The sequence below is a fragment of the Neopsephotus bourkii genome, unplaced genomic scaffold (genome assembly GCF_033783945.1).
Source record: "Neopsephotus bourkii isolate Nb327-2 ecotype Australia unplaced genomic scaffold, CSIRO-AGI_Nbou_v1 NB_1749, whole genome shotgun sequence".
Lineage (NCBI taxonomy): Eukaryota > Metazoa > Chordata > Aves > Psittaciformes > Psittacidae > Neopsephotus > Neopsephotus bourkii.
In genome coordinates this window covers 9011680-9031935 of record NW_026902223.1, presented here as the reverse complement: position 1 = coordinate 9031935, position 20256 = coordinate 9011680, and the positions used below count along the sequence as shown (strand labels likewise).

At 45.1% G+C, this 20256-nt stretch overlaps 1 protein-coding gene across 10 annotated transcripts in view; it reads right to left on the bottom strand.

Annotated features, from left to right (window-relative positions):
* The window catches only part of TNRC6C (trinucleotide repeat containing adaptor 6C), a 316377-nt gene that overhangs the window by 197054 nt on the left and 99067 nt on the right, over nucleotides 1-20256 (bottom strand). For all 10 annotated transcript variants that reach the window (XM_061377035.1, XM_061377036.1, XM_061377039.1 and 7 more), the window contains one exon: nucleotides 3903-3964. In XM_061377035.1, the coding sequence (XP_061233019.1) occupies nucleotides 3903-3964 (62 nt within the window). The remainder of the gene's footprint in view (nucleotides 1-3902; nucleotides 3965-20256) is intronic.

Genomic DNA, 20256 nt, shown 5'->3' with positions numbered 1-20256 from the left:
AGGGGTGAAGGACCCTTCCTAGAGGCAATGCCAGGGATGGTGACAGTTATCATGGACTCATAGAATGGAAGAGAACCTACAGCTCATCCAGTTCCAACCCCAAGCCACGGCAGGGGCACCTTCCACTAAACCAGGCTGCTCTAAGCCCCTGTGTCCAACCTGGCCTTGCCCCCATGTTCCATGGGGTGACAGATGACCATTCCCCCTCAATTCAGTTATTGATTGAGATGATCAAGGTTCTCATTCACTTCACTCTAACAGAAATTTGGCTGGATTCCTGTGCCAGCACTGGTTGCTTCCTGGAATGGCACTGCCAGGAGATAACTTGGTCCAATTGCCAGCTCTCATCTTTCACAGCTGCATCCTAAGTTCTGTCTTACAGGGGCTATGACAGTGCTGGAAGGGGAAGTGATCCACCAAAACCCTCCAGCATGGGGCAGTCCTTCCTGCTACAGCCCTGAGACACCCTGCCCGTGTGATGTGGGACAGCAGAAGCTCCTCTTGCCTGGTTTCTCAGTAGATAACAGAAACGAATCCCCAGAGTGCGGTTGACCTGCAGCTGGTGTTTTCTTTGATCTATGTCAGAGCCTATTTATGTCCTCTGCTTAAAACAATCCAGTTCGTGGCAGCAGTAATGAAACTGTGTACCATCCAGCAGCTGTTTGGCTGCTACATGAAATGAGTTTCACTCTAGTTCTTATCAAGCAGAAATCCTTTTAATCATCAAAACTGCCCCAGCCTTGTTGGAGCTGTGATGGTGCAGTGATTCTAACAGGGGAAGGCACATCACAAGCCAGCGACATGGCAAGAGTCCTGAACTGCTGGTGATTTTCTTCCAGGGTCACAGCCACTTTGGACACAGTGAAACCTGTAAATGAGGTCCTCGGGTGCAGAGACCAAACCACTGCAGACAAGGATACCAGCAAGGTTTAATGAGCTCCCAGATGGCCTCTGGTGTTTTCAACGCAGTTTCACTGGTGGCCTAAGCACTCTCATTACAGTGAAAAGACCAGCAGCCACTTAGACATGTTGATTTTGAAGCCACTGCTACTAATACTGGCAATAGAGCAAACAACAATCGATTCAGGAAAAACCCAAAGAGATGGACTCCAAATCCATGTCTCAGCCCAACGAGTCTCCTAGTGAAGGACTTAACTAAGGAGGCAGTGAGCAGGGATGCTGCACAAGGAGCAGGGAATGTTTACCCAAAGCTATTTTGAATTCATTACAGAGGATGGGAAGAGCTGGGCTGCTCCACTCAGGGACCCAGCATGAGGCCACATAACCTGCTCGTCCACCAAGAACTGATGATCACAGCTTGCCTAGCGAGTCCCAGGCACTCTCCACTCGCTGCTTGCAAACAAGCTGCAGACCAAAAGCAATTGGAAGGAATTATTTGGGAAATAATTGTAAATAATGAATGAATGGAGCGAACTGCAAGCTGCTTACAGATAACTCAGCCACAGAAAAGAGCTGGAGCTGCCGAGTAGATGATTCACTATTGATTGTTTCCCCAGATCTAGCTGTAACCTTCTAAAGCATTAATTAAGACAAGTCTTCATAGCTCAGCGTATTCTAATCTGTTCCAGGAGGAAGAGCTCTCAAGAACTCAGCACTGCCCCCCTGGAAGGAGATCTGGAGTTTCACACCCTGCTCCTGGCTCCTGCCTGGATGGGGAGGAAGCTGGGAGTCACAGAGCAGAGCTGAGCACCAGCCCATAACCCAGTGACATCCCAAATAGCTGATGCAAATGTTTCAGCAGGCTTCAAGTCAGAGTCTGTGAGCTCCTGGGTATGGCAGGGGAAGACTGGATCCTACCTGGCTGTTGGCTGGATTTCAACCAGGACAGCTGCCTCTTGGGATAAACCCTTTAAAGACAGCCAAGGCAATCTGGCTATCCCTGTGACGCCTGCCCTTAAATGACCTGTTGTCAAGTCTGCCCTGAAAACAGTATGTAAATGGGTGCTCTAAAACATGTCCCAAAAGGACCCTGTCTGTGTAAGTGCCCCTTGTGCCACCCAGCCCTTCAGAAAGGCCTGGGCTGCTCTCCAGGGCTTCAGCCCTGGCAGCTCCCAGCATCAGCTCCTGTACCCCACAGGATGCCCAGAAGCACAGAGCTCCTGGGGTTATAGAAGGGAAAAGGCACCTGATGTAATCTTTCAGTTATATCAAGTGACTACAGCTGCCACTGCCACTAAATCTGCCAAGCAATGGCAGACACATGTAAATACAAACACATCAGAAACTGATCTGCCCTTCTGCCCGGGCCTGGCACCAGTAGGCACGTCCCACTGACAGGAGCACGGCTTCAGTGTAACTGGGCAAGCCTTCAGCTAATGAAACACAGGATTGTGCACAGCCATGAAAATCCAACAGAGCAATCTAACCCAGGACAGCACAATTCCTGACTCAGACCCCAGGGGAGCACAGCTCATGATGCTGAGGGAAAGGGACAAGTTGTTGCTCTCCAGCTGGGCTCCTGCAGAACTACCGATCCCCAGCCCATCACCCCAGGACTTATGGCACAGCACCTGCAGACAGACCCATGCTTGCCCTCCCCACACCCTGAAGAAACAAGGATGTGATAACCTGGCACCCAACTAAAATGCTCTTTCAACCAGCTGTTTAGCTCAGCATTGCTCAAAGCATGTTTGCATCATATATGGATGACTTGAAATATGGGTAGAGCAAGTTAACATCTGCATTAAGCAAGCATACGATGATTCTTGCTCCCCTAACTTTGTCTCAGAAAGAAAGGCAGTGAAGTTTGAACCAGCTCTGAAATGCAGGCAAACTATAACTAATGGTTTTAGCCCACTTCCATGCTCGTTGTGAACGGCCAGAGCTTTTCCCAAGAGCTGTCCCCAGTTCACATGCATATGGTTTGCCAGCAGAGCCATCAGACTCCTTGCTGCTCAGCACTGTTTGGTGTGGTACACACTTAGCATCACATCATGGTCAAGCCACAACCAGCTGCGTTGCCCACACAGCCTTAATGTGTCCTAGTTTATGAACAAAGGTTAAAAACAAGATTCCAGTAAAAGCCCCTTTCTTCCCCATCAGATGCAATCAGCCACAAGCTGTGTCTGACAGGGCTGAGCTTCAAAGGTAAAGTTAGACTTGACCACTAACCAAGAAAAGATAGCAGGAGAGGAATTAAAAATCCAAATAAAATTGAGCATAATCAGTTGAATTTCAGCAGTATATCTAGATTTTTAACAATTTCAATGCTTCTACAGACTGTTTGGGGCATGTAATGAACATTATTTCATACCAGCTTTGCAAGATAACCTTGTCAAGATTGCAAACATTTGAAATAACCATTTGAAGGGACACGTGGTGCAACATCTGACTTCTCCTAACCCAGGTGCTCAAGCTTAACCCTTCAAGGTGACCACATGGAAGCAGATAACACTCCATGCTTCACAGCTGCATTCTTTTTTATACACACAAATGTGGGATTAACCAGTCTTTCCTGCCCAGTATGTTCATTAAAAGCATATAAAAAGAGGAAGACAAGAAAATCTCAGTAGCTTACTTGAACAGTAACAATACTTCCATCTCTCTGCTGTCGATCTGGTGACCAGCACTAGGGGTCACACACTGCCCTTGTCTCACCACCACCTCATATACAGGTGGACAGCATGGTCACAAGTGATCACTAGGATGTGACCCAAGTCATACAAGCTGCTCTGCTAGCCCTCAGCCAGCCCCATGCATGAGCCCTCATGCCAGCACGAGGGTAGGCTAAGGTGTCTGTTTTGAGCTTGGTTTTGGCTGAGCAATGGACCATGTTAGTTCAGCCCATCTCCTCCCAGTCAGGTCCTGCACAGCTGCATAACTCATCATCAAACATACAAGCAAATATTCCTCAAGGATGTTATTCAAAGCGAAATCCCTACCTGCTCTTGACTCCTTCAAAGGCTGTTTTCTGGTAAGGGCTTATCTGATGGTTTATCCTTTGCTGAAAGACAGAAGAAAACAGAGAACAAATCTTGGTCAAACAGCAGTTTGGTTAGAATGGGAGCAAAGAAGCATTTCATGTTTACTTTCATTAATGTCTACTGCATGGGAAACACGCTTAAAAGCTGGCATAATTCTCTCCACCTTATCTGTTTTTCCATCCATCAAGCTAGTCTCTTTTCATTAGTTCTCTAGGACACATGAACAGATGAAGTTAAAATGAGTAGGTCTCCTTCTTGGTGCTGTTGCTTTCCTCACCTCTCTCCACCCCAAAGTCAAGCCAAATCCTCTGGGGAATTCAAGCAGATTTTCATTGCCATGTATATAATGTGTTCCTCAAAAAAGATCAGAATTACAAACACTGAGTAAGGATGGTCAAGATGATGAAAGACACAGAACAGCTCTTGCAAAAGTGATAGGAGGTGTAAAAAGCACACTTGCGTGCCACTGCAGTCTGCCATGGACAAACCCTGTGTATTGTAGATGCTATTTTGCTTGACTGAATTTCCTTAGTTTGCAAAAGAAGTGCCTTTGCCCTAGGAGCAGAGTGACCTGCATCCATCTTCTCCGTCACCATGAAGTCCCTACGTCTCAATAAGTTTGGTTATCAAGCTTCTGCATTTCTTGGCCAAAGCTGGTTTGGCTGGGGAAGGGCAGAGATGTCAGGAGCCTGCTTGTATGTCCTCTCAGCTAGAGACTTCTATTGAGCTCCTGTGCAGTGCTGACACACTTAGTACAGCTCATGGCAATATAAAACGATGCTGCATCCAATTGTCTTTATTTAAATGATTTTCTAAGGAACCTAGACAATAAAACTTGAAAAAGCTTCACTGGGCTCCCACTATGCTTTATTTAACCCACTTCTAAAACCTAGCAGATTTTATCCTATTATTTGGGAGTGATCCTGTGGAAAAAAGGCACTGCACACATGTGGTGGAATTACTGTCCCTGCAAGTGTTCACACACTGTGTAGATGAGGCCCTCAGTGCCATGGCCTTGGCAGTGCTGGGGGAACAGTTGGACTGGATGAGCTTAAAGGTCTTTTCCAACCAAGTTACCAAGTTGATCCTATGACTCTATGTCCCTCACATGGGACTAGTCCAGGAAAAGCCACTCTGGCTTCTGGCTGAGGACCCTTTTCAGCATACCCTCAACATGGTGAGAACCATCCCAGCAGTTAGCACAACTAACAGTGCTGCCAATGGGGAACATCTAGGCCTAAATCTTTCCATGAAACAAACACCTTGGCATGGGAGTGAGCTTTCTGCACCAGATGGACCCCCTGGGCTCTTGGTAAATCTGATTCTTAGGCTTTGCCACAAAGAGGCTTAAAATTAATTAGCAGATTTTGGTTTTTAAGGAGTTCTATGTACAAGGAGTGTGTGAGAAAGGACATTCATTAGGAGCTTTCCAGTACTTATAGGCCAAGGCGAGGATTTATAGTTTGTGACTGAGTTCCTTTCATAAGAGGCAGTTTCAAACTGTTAATCATCACAAGCAGGTGCCTTGAAGATGAAAACATTCCCTATTTTCCCAGGAAGACAGTCAGGAAGGGGAAGGTTTTCTGAGTCTCTAAAGATGACTACTTTTACCAAAAAGCATCAATCCCTGTCAGTCCCTGTTTCCAGAGAGCTGTCTGTCACCCAGCAGCACTGGGAGGTAGATAAGTGACAAGAGCTGATACATGGTGTACTATGGAAGAGAACCTTCCAACAAGCAAACCAGCACAATGTTCAGCTACTGAGAGCTAACTTGTCTGCTGCTGACTGTAGACAACTGCTGCTATTGTTCTGCAACAACACTCACTGTAACTGCTGTAAAAACTCGCCTAGATGGTAAGACATCTGTCTAGTTAAACCACTCAAAAATATTCTTCAAACATCTGATCCTGTATTATAGAATCACAGAATGGTTTGGGTTGGAAAGGACCTTAAGATCATTCAGTTCCAACCCCCCTGCCATGGGCAGGGACATCTCACACTAAACCATGCCACCCAAGGCTCTGTCTAGCTTGGCCTTGAACACTGCCAGGGATGGAGCATTCATCACTCCTTGGGCCAGCCTGTTCTTAACTTGGGCAGGACGCATCTGCTGTTAAACCTTTTCATCCACTTCAGAGGACAAGAGGAGTTCCCTCAGTGTTGGAAGTGAAGCACTAAGATATCATTGAGCAGTATTTACCACCTGCATCATTGTGTTATGATGTGCCCATCAGCACTTGGAAGAGGAGGAGATACACTAAAAACCATGAACGAGCAGTATGGTGTGGTGCATACTGGCACTTCCTGGTCTTCCTTTTCTGTAGGAGCTTACATGAGAATGGTGGTGCTGTCAGGCTGCTGCATTGCAACAACAACAGTGTTCTTCCAGAGAGAAAAGTCCAAGTTTCTGTTGCATTAGCAATATTAATTTGCTGGCTTCTTTAGTCTTTAGTAAATCCTACAAGTATTAACTGATTTATGTGCAAGCCTCTGGAGACCAAACCTGAACCAAACCAAAGAAGTTTTGCTCTGTCATAAATCTACTCTGCACATACATGACATGGAGCAAAATCCCTGTTGCTGGAAAACATTCTGAATTCATCCTTGCCTTTGTTATGTACTTTCCCCTCTGCTTTGCCACTTCATATTCCTGGGGAATTTCCTTTGGGAAGAGTCTGTTGTCTGTGTTTTGCTGATGTTATTTTGGATCAGCTCTGAGCAGCATCAAGCAGCTCCGTGTTTAAAGCTTGCTTCCATCTAGCTGCTCAAGCAGGCCTAAAAATGGGAAATTTAAGGAGACTTAGACTAGTTCAGAATTATTTCAAGGACTCAAAGAACCAGACAGGTAGAAAATGCTAAGTAAAAAGGACATCATTTATAAAAGAAAAATACTAAGGTTGGTAAACTGGACTGCAAACCTCCTCCTGCCATCCCAGGCTTGGTCTGAGATGACAGAGGAATTTAAATCTTATCCTTTCAATCATGAGAAAGGAAAACCATGTCTTTGCATGACTTGGGATTCCTAGATCTTTGGAAAGAGAAGTTCTCATGAAAAAAGCTGAGTTCTTAGGACAGAAATCATTCCCTTGTCACACTGCCAAACCGCTAGGAAAAAAATAGGGCATGCCTGTAGCAACCTGCATCATCAATATCACTCCACTGACCCAGTTCTTGCTCTCAGTTTTCTATTCAATCCTAATAAAGGTGGATTTAATGTACAATAATGTGAGGATAGCAGAGGTGAGGGTATTTGCTGTAAGGAAAGCATAAAGAAGATAATATTACCAGGCTACACTACATACAGCTATAACTGTTCAAGTATTAAACCCATTTTTCACCATCAAGGGTGCTATCCAGCAGCAGGAGAAATACGACCAGGGGAAAATATCCTTAAAGTGAAGGAATTGATGGTCAAAGCCTGAAAGTTTGGTAAAAAGCTTTTCCACTTCATGTCCTACAAGCTGTCAGCACTCGGATGGAAAACCACAGATCAGTAATTGCAAAGGACAGCTCTTCTTCCTTCCACTGTCTCTGTCTGTAAGGCAAGAGGATGGCGAGTTCATTAATTATCTCCAGCATCAGTTTACTTGAAGATCTTTTCTTCCAGCAGCGCATCAAAGGAGGCTGATAGAAGCTTTGATTAGAGAGATAATGAAGGAAATCTCTAATAGATTATATCATTTCTTGCCCGTCTGCAGCCATTCGCAAACTGGCTGCTTTTACAGGGCTGGGATCCACGCCTGGAAAATATCAGAAGCATGTAAATCCACCTCAAATGCAAAAATCTATGGAAAAATTCAAGTAATTGCATGTTTACCATATTCCTGTCAAGGGTCTGGAAAAAAGATATCAGCTCATCTGACTTGCTATAGAACAGAGATTTTCCACGTGTCCTGTTCAGGCCTCTGATTCCGTGGAGATAATCCACATTTTGAACTCACATCAGACATGGACAGAGAAAATTTATTAGCTAATACAGAGCAGGGCGAGAGCAGAGGCAGGAGGAGAGCAAATGCTGGTGTGTGGGGAGGGGGAGATAGGCAGTTTGATGTCTACCGTTGTGATCTGTCCTAGGAAGCCTTTTGCTAACGACGACCATTAGGAGGGGTCAGATGAGGGCCTTTTTCTGGTTTTCTTTGTTTCTGGTGGTTCCTTTTTTACCTGTCTAATCTTGCCTGCTTTAACCTGCGACACAGCATCTCCCTCAGTGCTTGCTTCAGGCCAACAGGAGCCCTCAAAGGGCAGAGCTGGTTCCCACTGCAGGGGAGGAAACTTCAGTACTGCAGAATCCCAGCTGTCCATCCTTGTGACACCAGGGCCCCACAGTTCTCTGCATTTGAAGTCCCTTGGGGATTTTAATGCCATTTCTCTCCTACCCAGACCATGCACACACTTCCAAATTTAATTGTGAGGAGAAATGAAGTGTCGGGTTCTAATACACCAATGCACTGTGCTGATTCCTATCTCACACAGATAAACCCTGAGCCATTCCTAAGAAGTCCCAGTGGCACATTTAAGCAATCTATTTCTTCTAAGATGAGACTGAAGATTGTCCCCTGTTGGTGTTTGATGATTAATGAACTATTGGAGGCACCAGTTCTGCTGACCCTTGGATGCTCAGGCACCCCAGCATCTTAAGTGAGAGTCTGAGAGAGACACTGTGCTAATGAAGGAATTACTAGTCTCATAAGACGAACACCACCATCACCACGTTACCCACCAGAGCCATCCTCATCTTTCACAGGCATCCCCATCGCCCTGCTCTCATCCTGGCAAACAGGTAACATGAAGAGATGCTGCAGCCCTTGCCCTGAGTCCCTCCTGTCCCCCCCGGCCACCATGAGCAAAAGTAAAGGAAGAGAGTGAGCAGAAAGTGTTTTATGGGGTTAAACGTCCCAGTCTGAAGTAAAGCAATTTCCTTCGGTCTCCTGCCATTTCCTCATGGAGGCTTATCATCTCCAGCTGGGACAATATAAAGGCCCATTTAATCGAGATCCATTTAACACTGAATCACACTAACAAGATTACTTAGCCAGGGCTAATTCTGCATTTGCTGAAGTGCAGTATCCAGGGTGAGTAATCTTTGTGTGCTGGTGGCAGGTTCAGAGACAGGTTAGCCACTGGCTTAACATCACAGACAAAACATGGGAAGTACATGGCAGACCATGACAGTGAAATTGCAGCCCAGTTCACCTACTGAGCTATTTCCTTCCCCCTGCTCAGTGGTATTTGAGATTGGTGCAAGAGGGTTTCCTCATTACCCCATAGGATCCTAAAAGGGGAATTATTTTCTTTGTCCTCAAAAGCAGCTGAGCAGGCAATACAGCAAAATCCTCTTCAGTCATTATCTGTTAAGTGCATGGCATCCTTTTGTGAGTTAAATGACACAGTATTTCTTGCATGGGACTGAATTCAAAAGGTTTTGCCTTCCATCAGGAGATAACTCAAGATTTGAGTGCTAATTGAATACATTTATATGCACACAAGTGATAGGCATTCATACAATTTCTTAAAGTAGATTCTCACCATTCAGTCATTTAAAAATATAGCACTAAGGGCTCTATTATTTATGATTATTAAATCACAAATCTGAGTAGCAAAATACTTCACTCAGGGAAAGTGTGAAGAGGCTGTTTCAGAGGAAGAAAATCTCTTTTTGAGAACTCGCAGAACACCACATCATCGCAGGAGGATGCTGATAAATAATATTGTTTTACAGCTAAGGCTCTCAAAGTGACTTAGGTAAATGGATTAATCCTAATCACCCCTTCAAATGTTCCCAAATCCTCTCAGTAGTCAGAGCGCAGGTTGACATATTTGGGTGAAATCCTCACTTTTTAGTGTGCATTCATAGTGGTTTGGGTTGGAAGGGACCTTGAAGATCAGCTAGTTCCAACCCCCTGCCACTCACTGTGCCATCAGTGTAGGGTTTGAGACATGCCCAGTCATACCCTTTGTTGCTTTGAAAAGATGGTGTTGTTGTCACTTCAGGAGGGATTCATCTCACCTGGTGTCAGGCTGACACAAGGCAAGTGTCTATATTTGAGTCGGTCTCTTAAATGCATAAGTGGAGAGAAATTGGAGTGATTTCTCTGACCCATTTCAGGTAACCACCATGAGATGAGAGCAATTGCCCGCTGGAGGTGCCCATTTCTCTCCATTGATGGTAAATGAGGTCTGAGTGCTCAGTGCAGATGCTGAGACCCGGGTGCTGCCTCACAAGTCAGGTGAGATGGATTCTATCAGCAGAATTGCAGCCTTTCAAAGGCAGATTCACCTTTTTCATTGGTTTCGTTGGTTTTTAGCCAGGGGGTTTATTTCAGCCATTTGATGAATTTCCCAAGTTTTCATTTCTGTCCAGTATCTTTTGGTCTTTCTCCCCATTCTGGCAGATAATCCTCCAGGTTTTATTTTGCAGCCCAGCCCAGAATATCTTTTGATGCTCCAAGGGCTCACCTAGGTGGAGACCCAACCCAAGGGTGGTTCAAATCCATCTCCATAGGCTGGCTACGAGCTCCTCTGGGGTTGGTAAACTCTCCATTTCTCCAAATAAAGAACACAAGCTATGCCAGGCCAAAAGGTCTAGGCTAGAGATGACACAATGAGCTATGGAGATCCCTTCCAACCCCAGTCATTTCATGACTCTGTGAAAAAGGGAACACTCCCCAGGGCAGCATCCTCACATCTGATCTGGAGATGCCCATGCTCAGGGTGCTAGCAGGGGCATGCTTTGCTCCTGTGGTGACACCCAACCGTTCAGCACTGCTGGGCTGGCAGCAGTGGGAAGCTTTAAGGCCAAAAACTCAAGACACCTCTGGAGCTGGGAGCCTTTAGGGTTTGGCAGGAGCTGGGCGAAAGCCTTCAGTATCATCCTTTATATTCAGATTTCTAAGCCTGTTGAATCTAGCCTACATCCCCTCCTCAAAAAGTGACTTAGACATTCAGAAAACCAAACACTCCTTAGAAACAGGCTTCAGGCCCAGGTATGCAAAAGCATAGAAGTGTGTAATGCTGCTTTGTGTGCCTAATGCACAGCAATTCAGGATGAGATTAAATGCTTACATCAGAGCTGGAACCAAGTCCCACACGACCCTGGCCAAGTGCTGAGGTCACTTGTGAAAATGGGATTTCTGCTGAGATTTGTAACTTCTTTTTGATTGCATTCCAGAGCTCAGAGCAGACATACGCACCCCTCCTCCCTCCTGTTAAACTCAGGCACCCAAACCATGCCCACGGTAGCTGCACACTGAGAAGGCAGTTTGTTGGCCATCTCTACACAGGGAATTCCATATATGTGAGGTCCATCACCCCAATGCCTAGAAAGTGGCCAAAAGATTTGGAAGTTTGTAAGAGAAACAGGCAGACCTGCATGAGAAACATGACTATGTAAGGCTTGCTTCCTTGAGAAACAAGGTGCTCAGTCAAAACATTGGAAAAGCTTTCCAGCTGCCCTCATCACTTCATCCTCAACATCTGAAAGCACAAGAATCTTTAAGTGTATAAAGGGGAATTAAAATCTGCTTCAAAAATCTGTTCAAGTCACACTGGAAATACAAGGGACTTCCTTTAGCAAGTGCTCAAGGGGGTCTCCAACTATATAAAACCAAAATGTAACTCACTCGTATTCCTCCAGATAGCAGTCAACCAGCCAAGGAGTCTGACTGCACACGGACAGCCCTGTGCCTTGGACACTATGGGAGGAGCTGAGAGCCTTGGATTGGATTTCTGACACAGGCAATGACAGCATCCCCTCAGGGAATCACCTTCTCCTTCCGTCCATCTGCTGTGCACAGGGAGCAGTTTGGCAAAAGGCTCTTTTGAGTTTTTGGACTATGAAGCCCACAATCTCAAAGGCAGGAGCTAGGTAACTCCCTGCTGCTGCAGTGGAGGCAGCTCAACTCTTTCTGCTCTGGTGGGACACCCAATGGAACTGCTATAAGGGATGCAGAGTATGGTCTACCACAGGTACAAACTACTCCTATGGTGCAGGTAAATGGATCACACATGGGGCCATGCAGGGTCTCAGTGATAGAGCAACGCAACAGATATCACACCCCACACTTATTGCACATGCAACTGTGAGGACCTCATCCCCCTGGCTCCTCACTGTGGTGGCAGGCATCAGTGACACACAACCTCCATCCACACCAACAGGGCAGCACATTGCAATGACAGAGTTTCCAAGCATTTTCCCATGTTAATGGTGCCTATATATGTATGTATATATATATATCTGGTAAAGGCACAGACTCACACATGGCAAGTTTAAGCCCAAAGCTTTCTTTTCTCAGTTACCTTTCCGGAACCTCTCAAAACCAATCTGCTGGCTGCAGATTGCTCCATTACTTGTCATCTTGTTTTGATATAATGCCATCATCTCTAATTGGAGGGGCACAAAGGCTTGAAAGACATTAAGCCCTGCCTGCACGTGTGCTGAGCAGTTACCACAGCGCGATAACCATCCCTCCACATCCCCCTGCCTGCATGCCTGCCGGCTGGGCAGCAGTGCCTGACCCTCCTTGCAGCAGCCACCAAGGCAAAGCAGCTCGCTCCAAGCAACAGGACCAAGAAGACTCCATGGGAATCGTTATTAACTTGGCTTTAATTACAAACTAATTTCCTCCTGCATAGCCAGCAATTTCAAGCTCTGTGGAAACTATAAGGAAACAATAGAGTGCCTTTTCCCAGCATAAACAAATAGACAAAATTCAGAGCTTAAAGAGAGAGTAGTACAATTAAATACCCCCAATGCAACCATCTGAAAATTTTTCCTCCATCTAAGCAGAAAGTATTCCAACCAAATAAGTGATTTTTAAGGCCATCCAATTTTACCAAGTTCTAGGGAAAACATGGTAGGTCTTTTTAATGGGAACTGCCTTCACCTAAAATATGCAGAGGCTGCCACCTCTCCATAATAAGCTGGTGCTGTGGGTTGCTCGCTGGCTTGAGTGGTGCTGAAGCTGTACTTAGCAGCTGACAGCTTGCAAGGAGAACTGGGGGAGCATGAAGGCTTGTTAGCAGCAAGGTTTTCTCAGCTGAGCCTCACGCACGCACTGATTGGCAATTCAGAGCACGGAGTTTATCCCGGTGGAGCCTCCATATGTTTCTTCCCCTGGAGGAGCGATGAATGTCAATTCACCCCTTGGGGTGCGTCAGGCAAAAATCCTCCTGAGGGTGAAACGAGAGCTGACAGCCACTGGCCACAGGTGCCTGCACCAACTTCCACACTGGTCAATTTTGCTGAGAGTCAGCAAAAATGAAGCTCAGTTTGCTGCATCGCTATGCACAGCACTGGTGTGGGGTTCCCCTCTCAAAATTAGCTGGATGGAAACATAAATAAGGGTAATACGCACTTACACACCATCTACCAAGAAGATGAATGTTCATGCTGGTAATTCATTAGCACACCTGGGACTTCCCCAGAGTTCTTGGCAGTACCCTGAAAACTCAGACCATGACAGTGAACCGATAGCTCTATCCTGATCTGTTCTATTCCTGTTCTCTTCCCCTAAACCCACTGTGATATATCTTTATTCCTCATGTCTATGCGCCTCCTATCACCCACATTGAGAGCATTCTGCCAGCGGCTCTTGATGGGCTTTCCAGACCTTAATTAAGCTTCAAGACACCTCTGTGAAGTTGACTAATATAATTAAGTGAATCTTGCAGATGAATAAGATGAGGAGAGGGGAGATCAAACAGCAGAACGATGGAGGAACAGCTACCCGATGGCAAAGGAGGTTGCAGGACCCGGAGACTCCATCCCTGATGTCTGACAAAAAACACTGCCTTTCCCATCCCATCTCTGTAGTTGATGATGCCAGGATTTTCTCCTGGAAAGAGGATAATTTGGACTATTGTCTCAACAAGAAAAAGCAGATTTTGTCAAGAAGGCCTCAAGGTAGAGCTGCTATCTCCAGCAATACCATATAGGGATGTTTCTTAGGAGTATCAAGAATAGCTGTGCATGTACGTGCACTGATAGATTTTACTATTAATGAAGCTGATGGGAAGGTGTAGTCCAGTGGCCGCTTTCAAACAAGCTTTTTGAAATTACAGTAATTGTATAGATTATATTCAAATCATTCTCAAATTTTCTGGGTGTCTCCTAACAACATATGATGAGATTTCTCTGATTTCAAAGGAAACTGGAATAATAATTTAAAAGTAAAAGCCTGAATCTTGCTAGGACCTGGAGTATGACTTGTCTCAAAAGTTTAGAAGAGTTGTTATGGACTTGAAAATAAATATGCATCTAAATCCTCCATGACTGAGGCCTTACTGAAGCCCTGGGTCTTTTCCCTGGAAGTTGATGTTTAGAATGAAATATTAAGGTGTATTTCATTAGAATGAAGCATTAAGGTGCAACAGGAATAAAATGGAACATTTCCTAGTTGAGGGTTGAGCTGGATCTGTGACATCCCACCTTCCTACTCCTTCAAAAGAGCCTTTCCCTGGAAGTTCAGCACATTCTCAGTGCTTAAAAAGCTCTTGCAAAGGGCTTTTTACTTCTGTGTCTGTATCCAAATGAGATTATGCCGTGATATCCTAAGCGCTGTGGCCACTCATTGCTTAGGAAGTTCAGCCTTCAGAGGCACAGGTTCCAGTATCATCTTCCATTCAAAAATGCAGTGGTAGAAGCGCTTGAGAAGAAATCACTGCTGTAACACTTGTCAGTTAGCTTTCTACGTGTGCTGGGCTGTGCTTGCCTTTGTTCCCACCCTCCTAACATGAGCCTTAGGGCTTTCCGGGAGCAGCAGAGAAGCCACTTGTTCTGGCAGTTCACACCACTGTTTTCTCCTCTTCCCACCTAGGATCTGGTGACTGCATCACCTAACACTCTTCCTAAGTCTGCAAGAGGGGACAAACCCCACACCACCAGGGCTAATTTCATGTGACTCCCTTTTAAAACCATTGTTTCCCAGTGCTGGGACACTATACAGCAAACTATGAAGTGATGGCAGCTCCTGGGACCCAAGCCATGCTGATTTCATTGTTTTGCCTCATCTGTTTCTTTATACTATGTCCCAAGTGACTACCCCATAGGAATTCCGGCTTTTCATTTTTCTGCTGTACAAGATGTCAGCAGATAACAATCCATGCTTCATTGGTGCCATTCCATAATTGAAAGAGCCAGCAATATATCAGGCTTGGAGACTGCAAACCTCATCAATAAGTACTCTATTACTTAGGCATAATTTTCCATGCCCCCCAGATGAGACACCAGGCAGTTAGGGTTATATTGCTGAACCTACACTTCACTGCAAACTGTTTAAGATAATGTCTACTAAAATACAGTCTATTGTCGCAAACTAGTTTCTCAGACAACCAGTGTCTAGCAAAAATGTACTTAATATGCAAAGCTGTCTGTTTAGATCTGTCTGTTTTCCAGTAAAGTTATCTCAGGAAAAAAGAGATTTGCAGCCCAAACTAACAGCACAGGTTTCTTCCCAAGTCAACATACACAGAGCTACACTTTTCTATAGGAACAGTTTTTTCCCTGTGTTACCGAAAGGATTTTTTTTGCTTGACTTACTTGCATTTTCAGCATGTAACAGAGACCTTAACAGCTTCTGCAGCGTTACTGATTGTGTGAGGGCAGTGTGTGAAACTTGCTTGGCCTCTCTCTTTAGGTTTAATTTTCCTTCTTAAGCTTTATGTAGCAGGGTAAGAATCTGCTTCCTGGTCCATTCCAACAAAATCTCATCAAGTCCAAAGAGTTGCCCCTTTAAATAAATACAAGGGGCTGGAGTTTTAATTACTTTCTGCAGAATCCCCTTATCTGTCAAAGCAGCAGCTTTGACAGGCACCGGCTACACGTTATCTGGAACCACAACTGAGATCTCTAACTCCTTCCATTTCTTTAGCCCTTGAAGCTTGTCTCATACCTATTAGATATCATGGCCAGAAGCACTGCCAGAGTGTGGGCTCTGATACCTGGATAGACAGCTCTTTCCCTCCATAGCTTATTGTCCCAGAGGATCCTTACACACTTCCTTTGTTGCTGGCACAAACAAATTGCTGAGGATGACTGTCCATCTGCATACCAGGCATCTCCCAGATGTGCTACTTGGAGCACAAAACCCTATCTTCACTTTTGGTCTATAAGCTTTGAGGTTTTGCAAACTTTTGTTATCTAGAGCAAACAAGTTTTACTCCTTGCACCATTAAAGCTCTGTTGCAGGCGTCCAGTGACTTTGCAGGCCAGTTAATATTATTAAAAGAGAAGAGCTAGTAATTGTTTAAGCTTTGCATGAAGGTAATTTCTAGATTTGGATGGAAATTGATGTCCTTTAGTACATTATCTCAACTGGATCAACCACCCACCAGTCTAGGAACTGCCTCATAAAACCCAGAAGGAGCATATTTCACCTCAGCTCTTCCAAAATCTCTGCTGTACTGCAAGCATCAATCACATAGGACTGTCCAACTGTCATAGACTATCCAGCTCACTGAAGGACCTCATTACAGATTTATTTGAATGCCTTCACATTTTTACCCTTGTAACCCCCAGTGGAACATGATGCACTGCCCAGTGGGGACTACGTTTGTGTCTTCCACCTCCTGCATGATTCCCCAGTCCCCCTTCATCCCTTACCTGCACAGCTGGTGCCCAGTCTGACCTTTCAGCCTCCAGAAATCACTGGAGCTAAAAGCTGTAACCTAAAGCACCTATATTTTTGATAAGCTATGTTCAAAGGCCCAAAGAGCTCCATCCCTGACCATGCCAATGCCTAAACCGACTGTGGTCCGCACTCACTGCTTTTATGCACAGCAGAGCTGTGCCTGCCCCAGAGGCACCTCCTGCCTTTTTGCCATATTAATAGAATCATAGAATCATTTGTGTTGGAAAAGACCTTTAAGATCACTGAGTCCAACCGTTCTGCTTCTATTCACTTTCATGCCAGAAATGAAGTAGCCAAACTTCACGGAGGACAAAAGCAGGCAGCAGGCCAGCCTCAAAGCCAAACTAGACATAAACCCCCATTAAACCTCATGGTTCAACACATAAACAGAGTGAAGGGAGGACCTCCCAGAGCCCTGTGCTTGAATCCAATAACCATCCATAACTACCCCTAAGGATAGTTTCTAAAGAGGGGAGAGCAATAAACAGCACTTCCCCTCTTCATTACACAACTCCAGCAATAACTATGATGAATGGCAACGAACAACTGGGTTTCATTGCTAGATTTCCAGGCTGTGGTGTCCAACAATAGAAGCATAATAAAGACAGATGGCAGTGGATTAACTCTTCTTTCAATGAGGCCAGTGCTGGCTGTTTAACCGTGCTCATCCCAACTCAAAGGCAGGCAGCCTCATCCAGGGCAGGGTGCAGGCAGCAAGGAAGTGCTCCTGGCTTCTGTACAGGACCAGAATTAGGTACGTGGGGATCAGGAATCATGCAAACCAGAGGGTTTGGTCAGAACAGAGAGTGGAGCTGAGCAATATATACTAATTCTGGTGGTGTGTTTTGCTTTTAAGCACAACTGTTAACTAGGCAGAAAACTCAGAAGAAACCCAAGTGGATTTTCCACAGAGTATTTCTGCTTTTTTGTCAACTGATGGTATTAATTGTTTGGCTTCTTTATGACTTGGAAACCTCAAAATGAAAAATACCCCATGAAATTGTTGCTGCTTTCATACAAAAGAAATTGTTTTTAAAAGTTGCTAGACTTTTCCCTCCAGTTTTGCTCATTTAGCATATAAAATAAAGATTATTTTGCATCCTTACATTAATGTAGTGCTAATAGGTGCGTGTTGGATATCATTTTAACAGTACCTCTAGGTAGGCACCTAACCCTAAACCTAACCCTAACCCTAGAGGTTTAAGTGATTTTAAACAGCAGGTTTAGGAGGGCTGGGGTGGCAGAGCTGGGTTTTGTCCACAGCTCTGGCCACATTTCGCTGTGTGCCAATGTATGAAACTCAGTTTAAGCTCCAGCATTAAATGGGTGCAGGCACTGCCCAGATTAGCAGGGGAGGGGTCTTACCACAACTTATTGATGGAGTTTATAAAGCATTTAAAGACCTTCAAATGGAAGGTGCTAAACAAAGTGAAAACTACCATTATTTCTGCCTAAGTGAAAGTGCCAAGCGGCGCTGCTTCAGTCATTCACTGCACATTCAGGTCTGTCTTCTGTTTGTAAGTCCACTGTAACCAAGCTTAATTTCTGCAGATGTATTTGTTATTCAGAAGCATTCACTGGGTTGAATCATTCTCAGATGGAGTTTTTAGGAAACATGTTTGATTTGCCTATTCATTATCTGTTACTCCGGATGCGTGATGGGCTACACAGAGCAGCATGTTGCTGTTTCCGCTCACTGCTTGAATGGCAGAAAGTTTATTAGATGGGAGAATAATGAATAACCAATAATGAATGCTCTTGTTTTCATGTGAAAGCAGATGAGCATGTGAAAAGCAGTGTCCCTCCCCACTTTCTTGCCAACAGATCCCCATTCACAATAACATTCTCCAATAGAGAAAAGCAAGCAGACCCTTAATTCAGTCAAATATCTGGCCATTCACAAAGTCAAGTTTTACTGTCTTACCAGAAGTACCTACATGCCTGCTTTAAATACAGAGGAGTCTACTCTAGGGCTGACCTGTTGCCTTTACAAAGATGAGACAATGAAAAGATGAATGTCCTTGCTTTTACAGTGTGTGTTAACCAGTCACATAGAGCTTTGGGGTTTTTTGTCTCTCTTGGCGTTGGCAATTTCTCTCTAAGGCATAACTCCTGCTCTACAGGGGATTCCCTACAATACCTCATCTTGTCAAATCAGTTTGGCCTACAGGACTTCTGCAAGCCCACTCACCACATCTCTGCTCTAGTGCAAACATCAGGCACCCAACAGTGAGTCACACCAAGGTCCAACTGCACCAACCACCCCAAAACCAACCCCAAAGCCCTATGGAAAGATGGAAAGCTCAAAAGTACACAGCATCCTTCCCTCATTCCTGTTTCTGCTGACCGTGTGACTCCAGTTGCATGTAATTATTGTAGTATCTGATGTTAATGATGTGTCCAGTTCACTCAGCCTGTTCATCAGTATTGCTGGTCATTTGCTGTTTCTTTGTTTCTTGCCTCCCCAAAGGTCACTACATCATCAGCAAAACCAAGCACAATTCATCCATTATTTATCAAGCCGGGTTTACTGCTCACCTGTCCCTCATTTCAAGGCCATGCTCCATCCCACATCTCAAACCTACATGCACCTTCCAGCCCACACTTGTGGCTCGAAGTACTGACTGGCATAAAGCATTTATTAAACAGAAAACACAGGTTATAAAACTGAAGCTTGTCACTACTCAGACAAGGATTTGGTACCACTTTAAACATCCTGCGTTTCTCAGTCTCAGGCCCCTGGTCCCACTCCTGCTTTGCATTCTATTGACTGAAAAACCATTTGTAAGTAAATCTATGCAATGGAAGACCTGCCTTTTGCTGTTTGGGCTGAGTTGTGGCCTGCTTTAATGCTCCATCAGTGCAGGCTACCTACATCTGTTATTTCCTTAACCTAACTGGTTGCTGAGTGCTCATCAGGCTTCCTGCATGCAGCCTGACTGCATTATTGACATCTTCCTCTGGAGCAGTATCATGGAACAGCATCCCTGGGGGAAACACAGAGATATTGTGAAGTTTCCTGTGCAAAATCAAGGATGTTCATCACACCCCTGCCCAGGACCACCAGCACCTTCCCTGCACCAGTCTTGCCCCTTTGGGAGGTATCTGCAACCTCACAGGCTCTCCATTGGGGTACAGGTGATGCATAATGTTATCAAAGCTCCATCTGCCTCTGGGGAGTCTTTGAAATACCAGCCCGTGAGAAGAGCAATAACCTTCAAAAAAACCCTTCAACCACATGGGACTTATTACAAAAGGGAAATTCTAACCTACAAATAAAGGCAATAAAGTGGCAGACCTCTGCATCCCGATCACATCTAACACAGCCTCAGAACAAGCAGAGATGTCCTGATTAGCTGCCAAAGGGGTAAAGGCGATGTCAGCGATCCCCATCGAGGATGAGAAGGATGTTGTGCTGGGGAAAAGCCATTGAGCATCCTGAGGTCACCCTGGGGCAGCATGGCTTCTCCTCTAACCTACCCCTGGGCTTTGGCTGATGGTATTTATCATATCTATTGCTCAGACTGAAAGCCAAGCCAGAAAAGTGACTCTGAACTGTGCTGCACTAGGAGGGGAGCGGGGAGGAGAGCAATGCCACAGCCACTCTGCTCCCCGCTATTTGTCCTGGTTATCAGACTGGAAAAGATCACCAATTACCCTCTTCCCTACCACCACTGCTCCTGCCA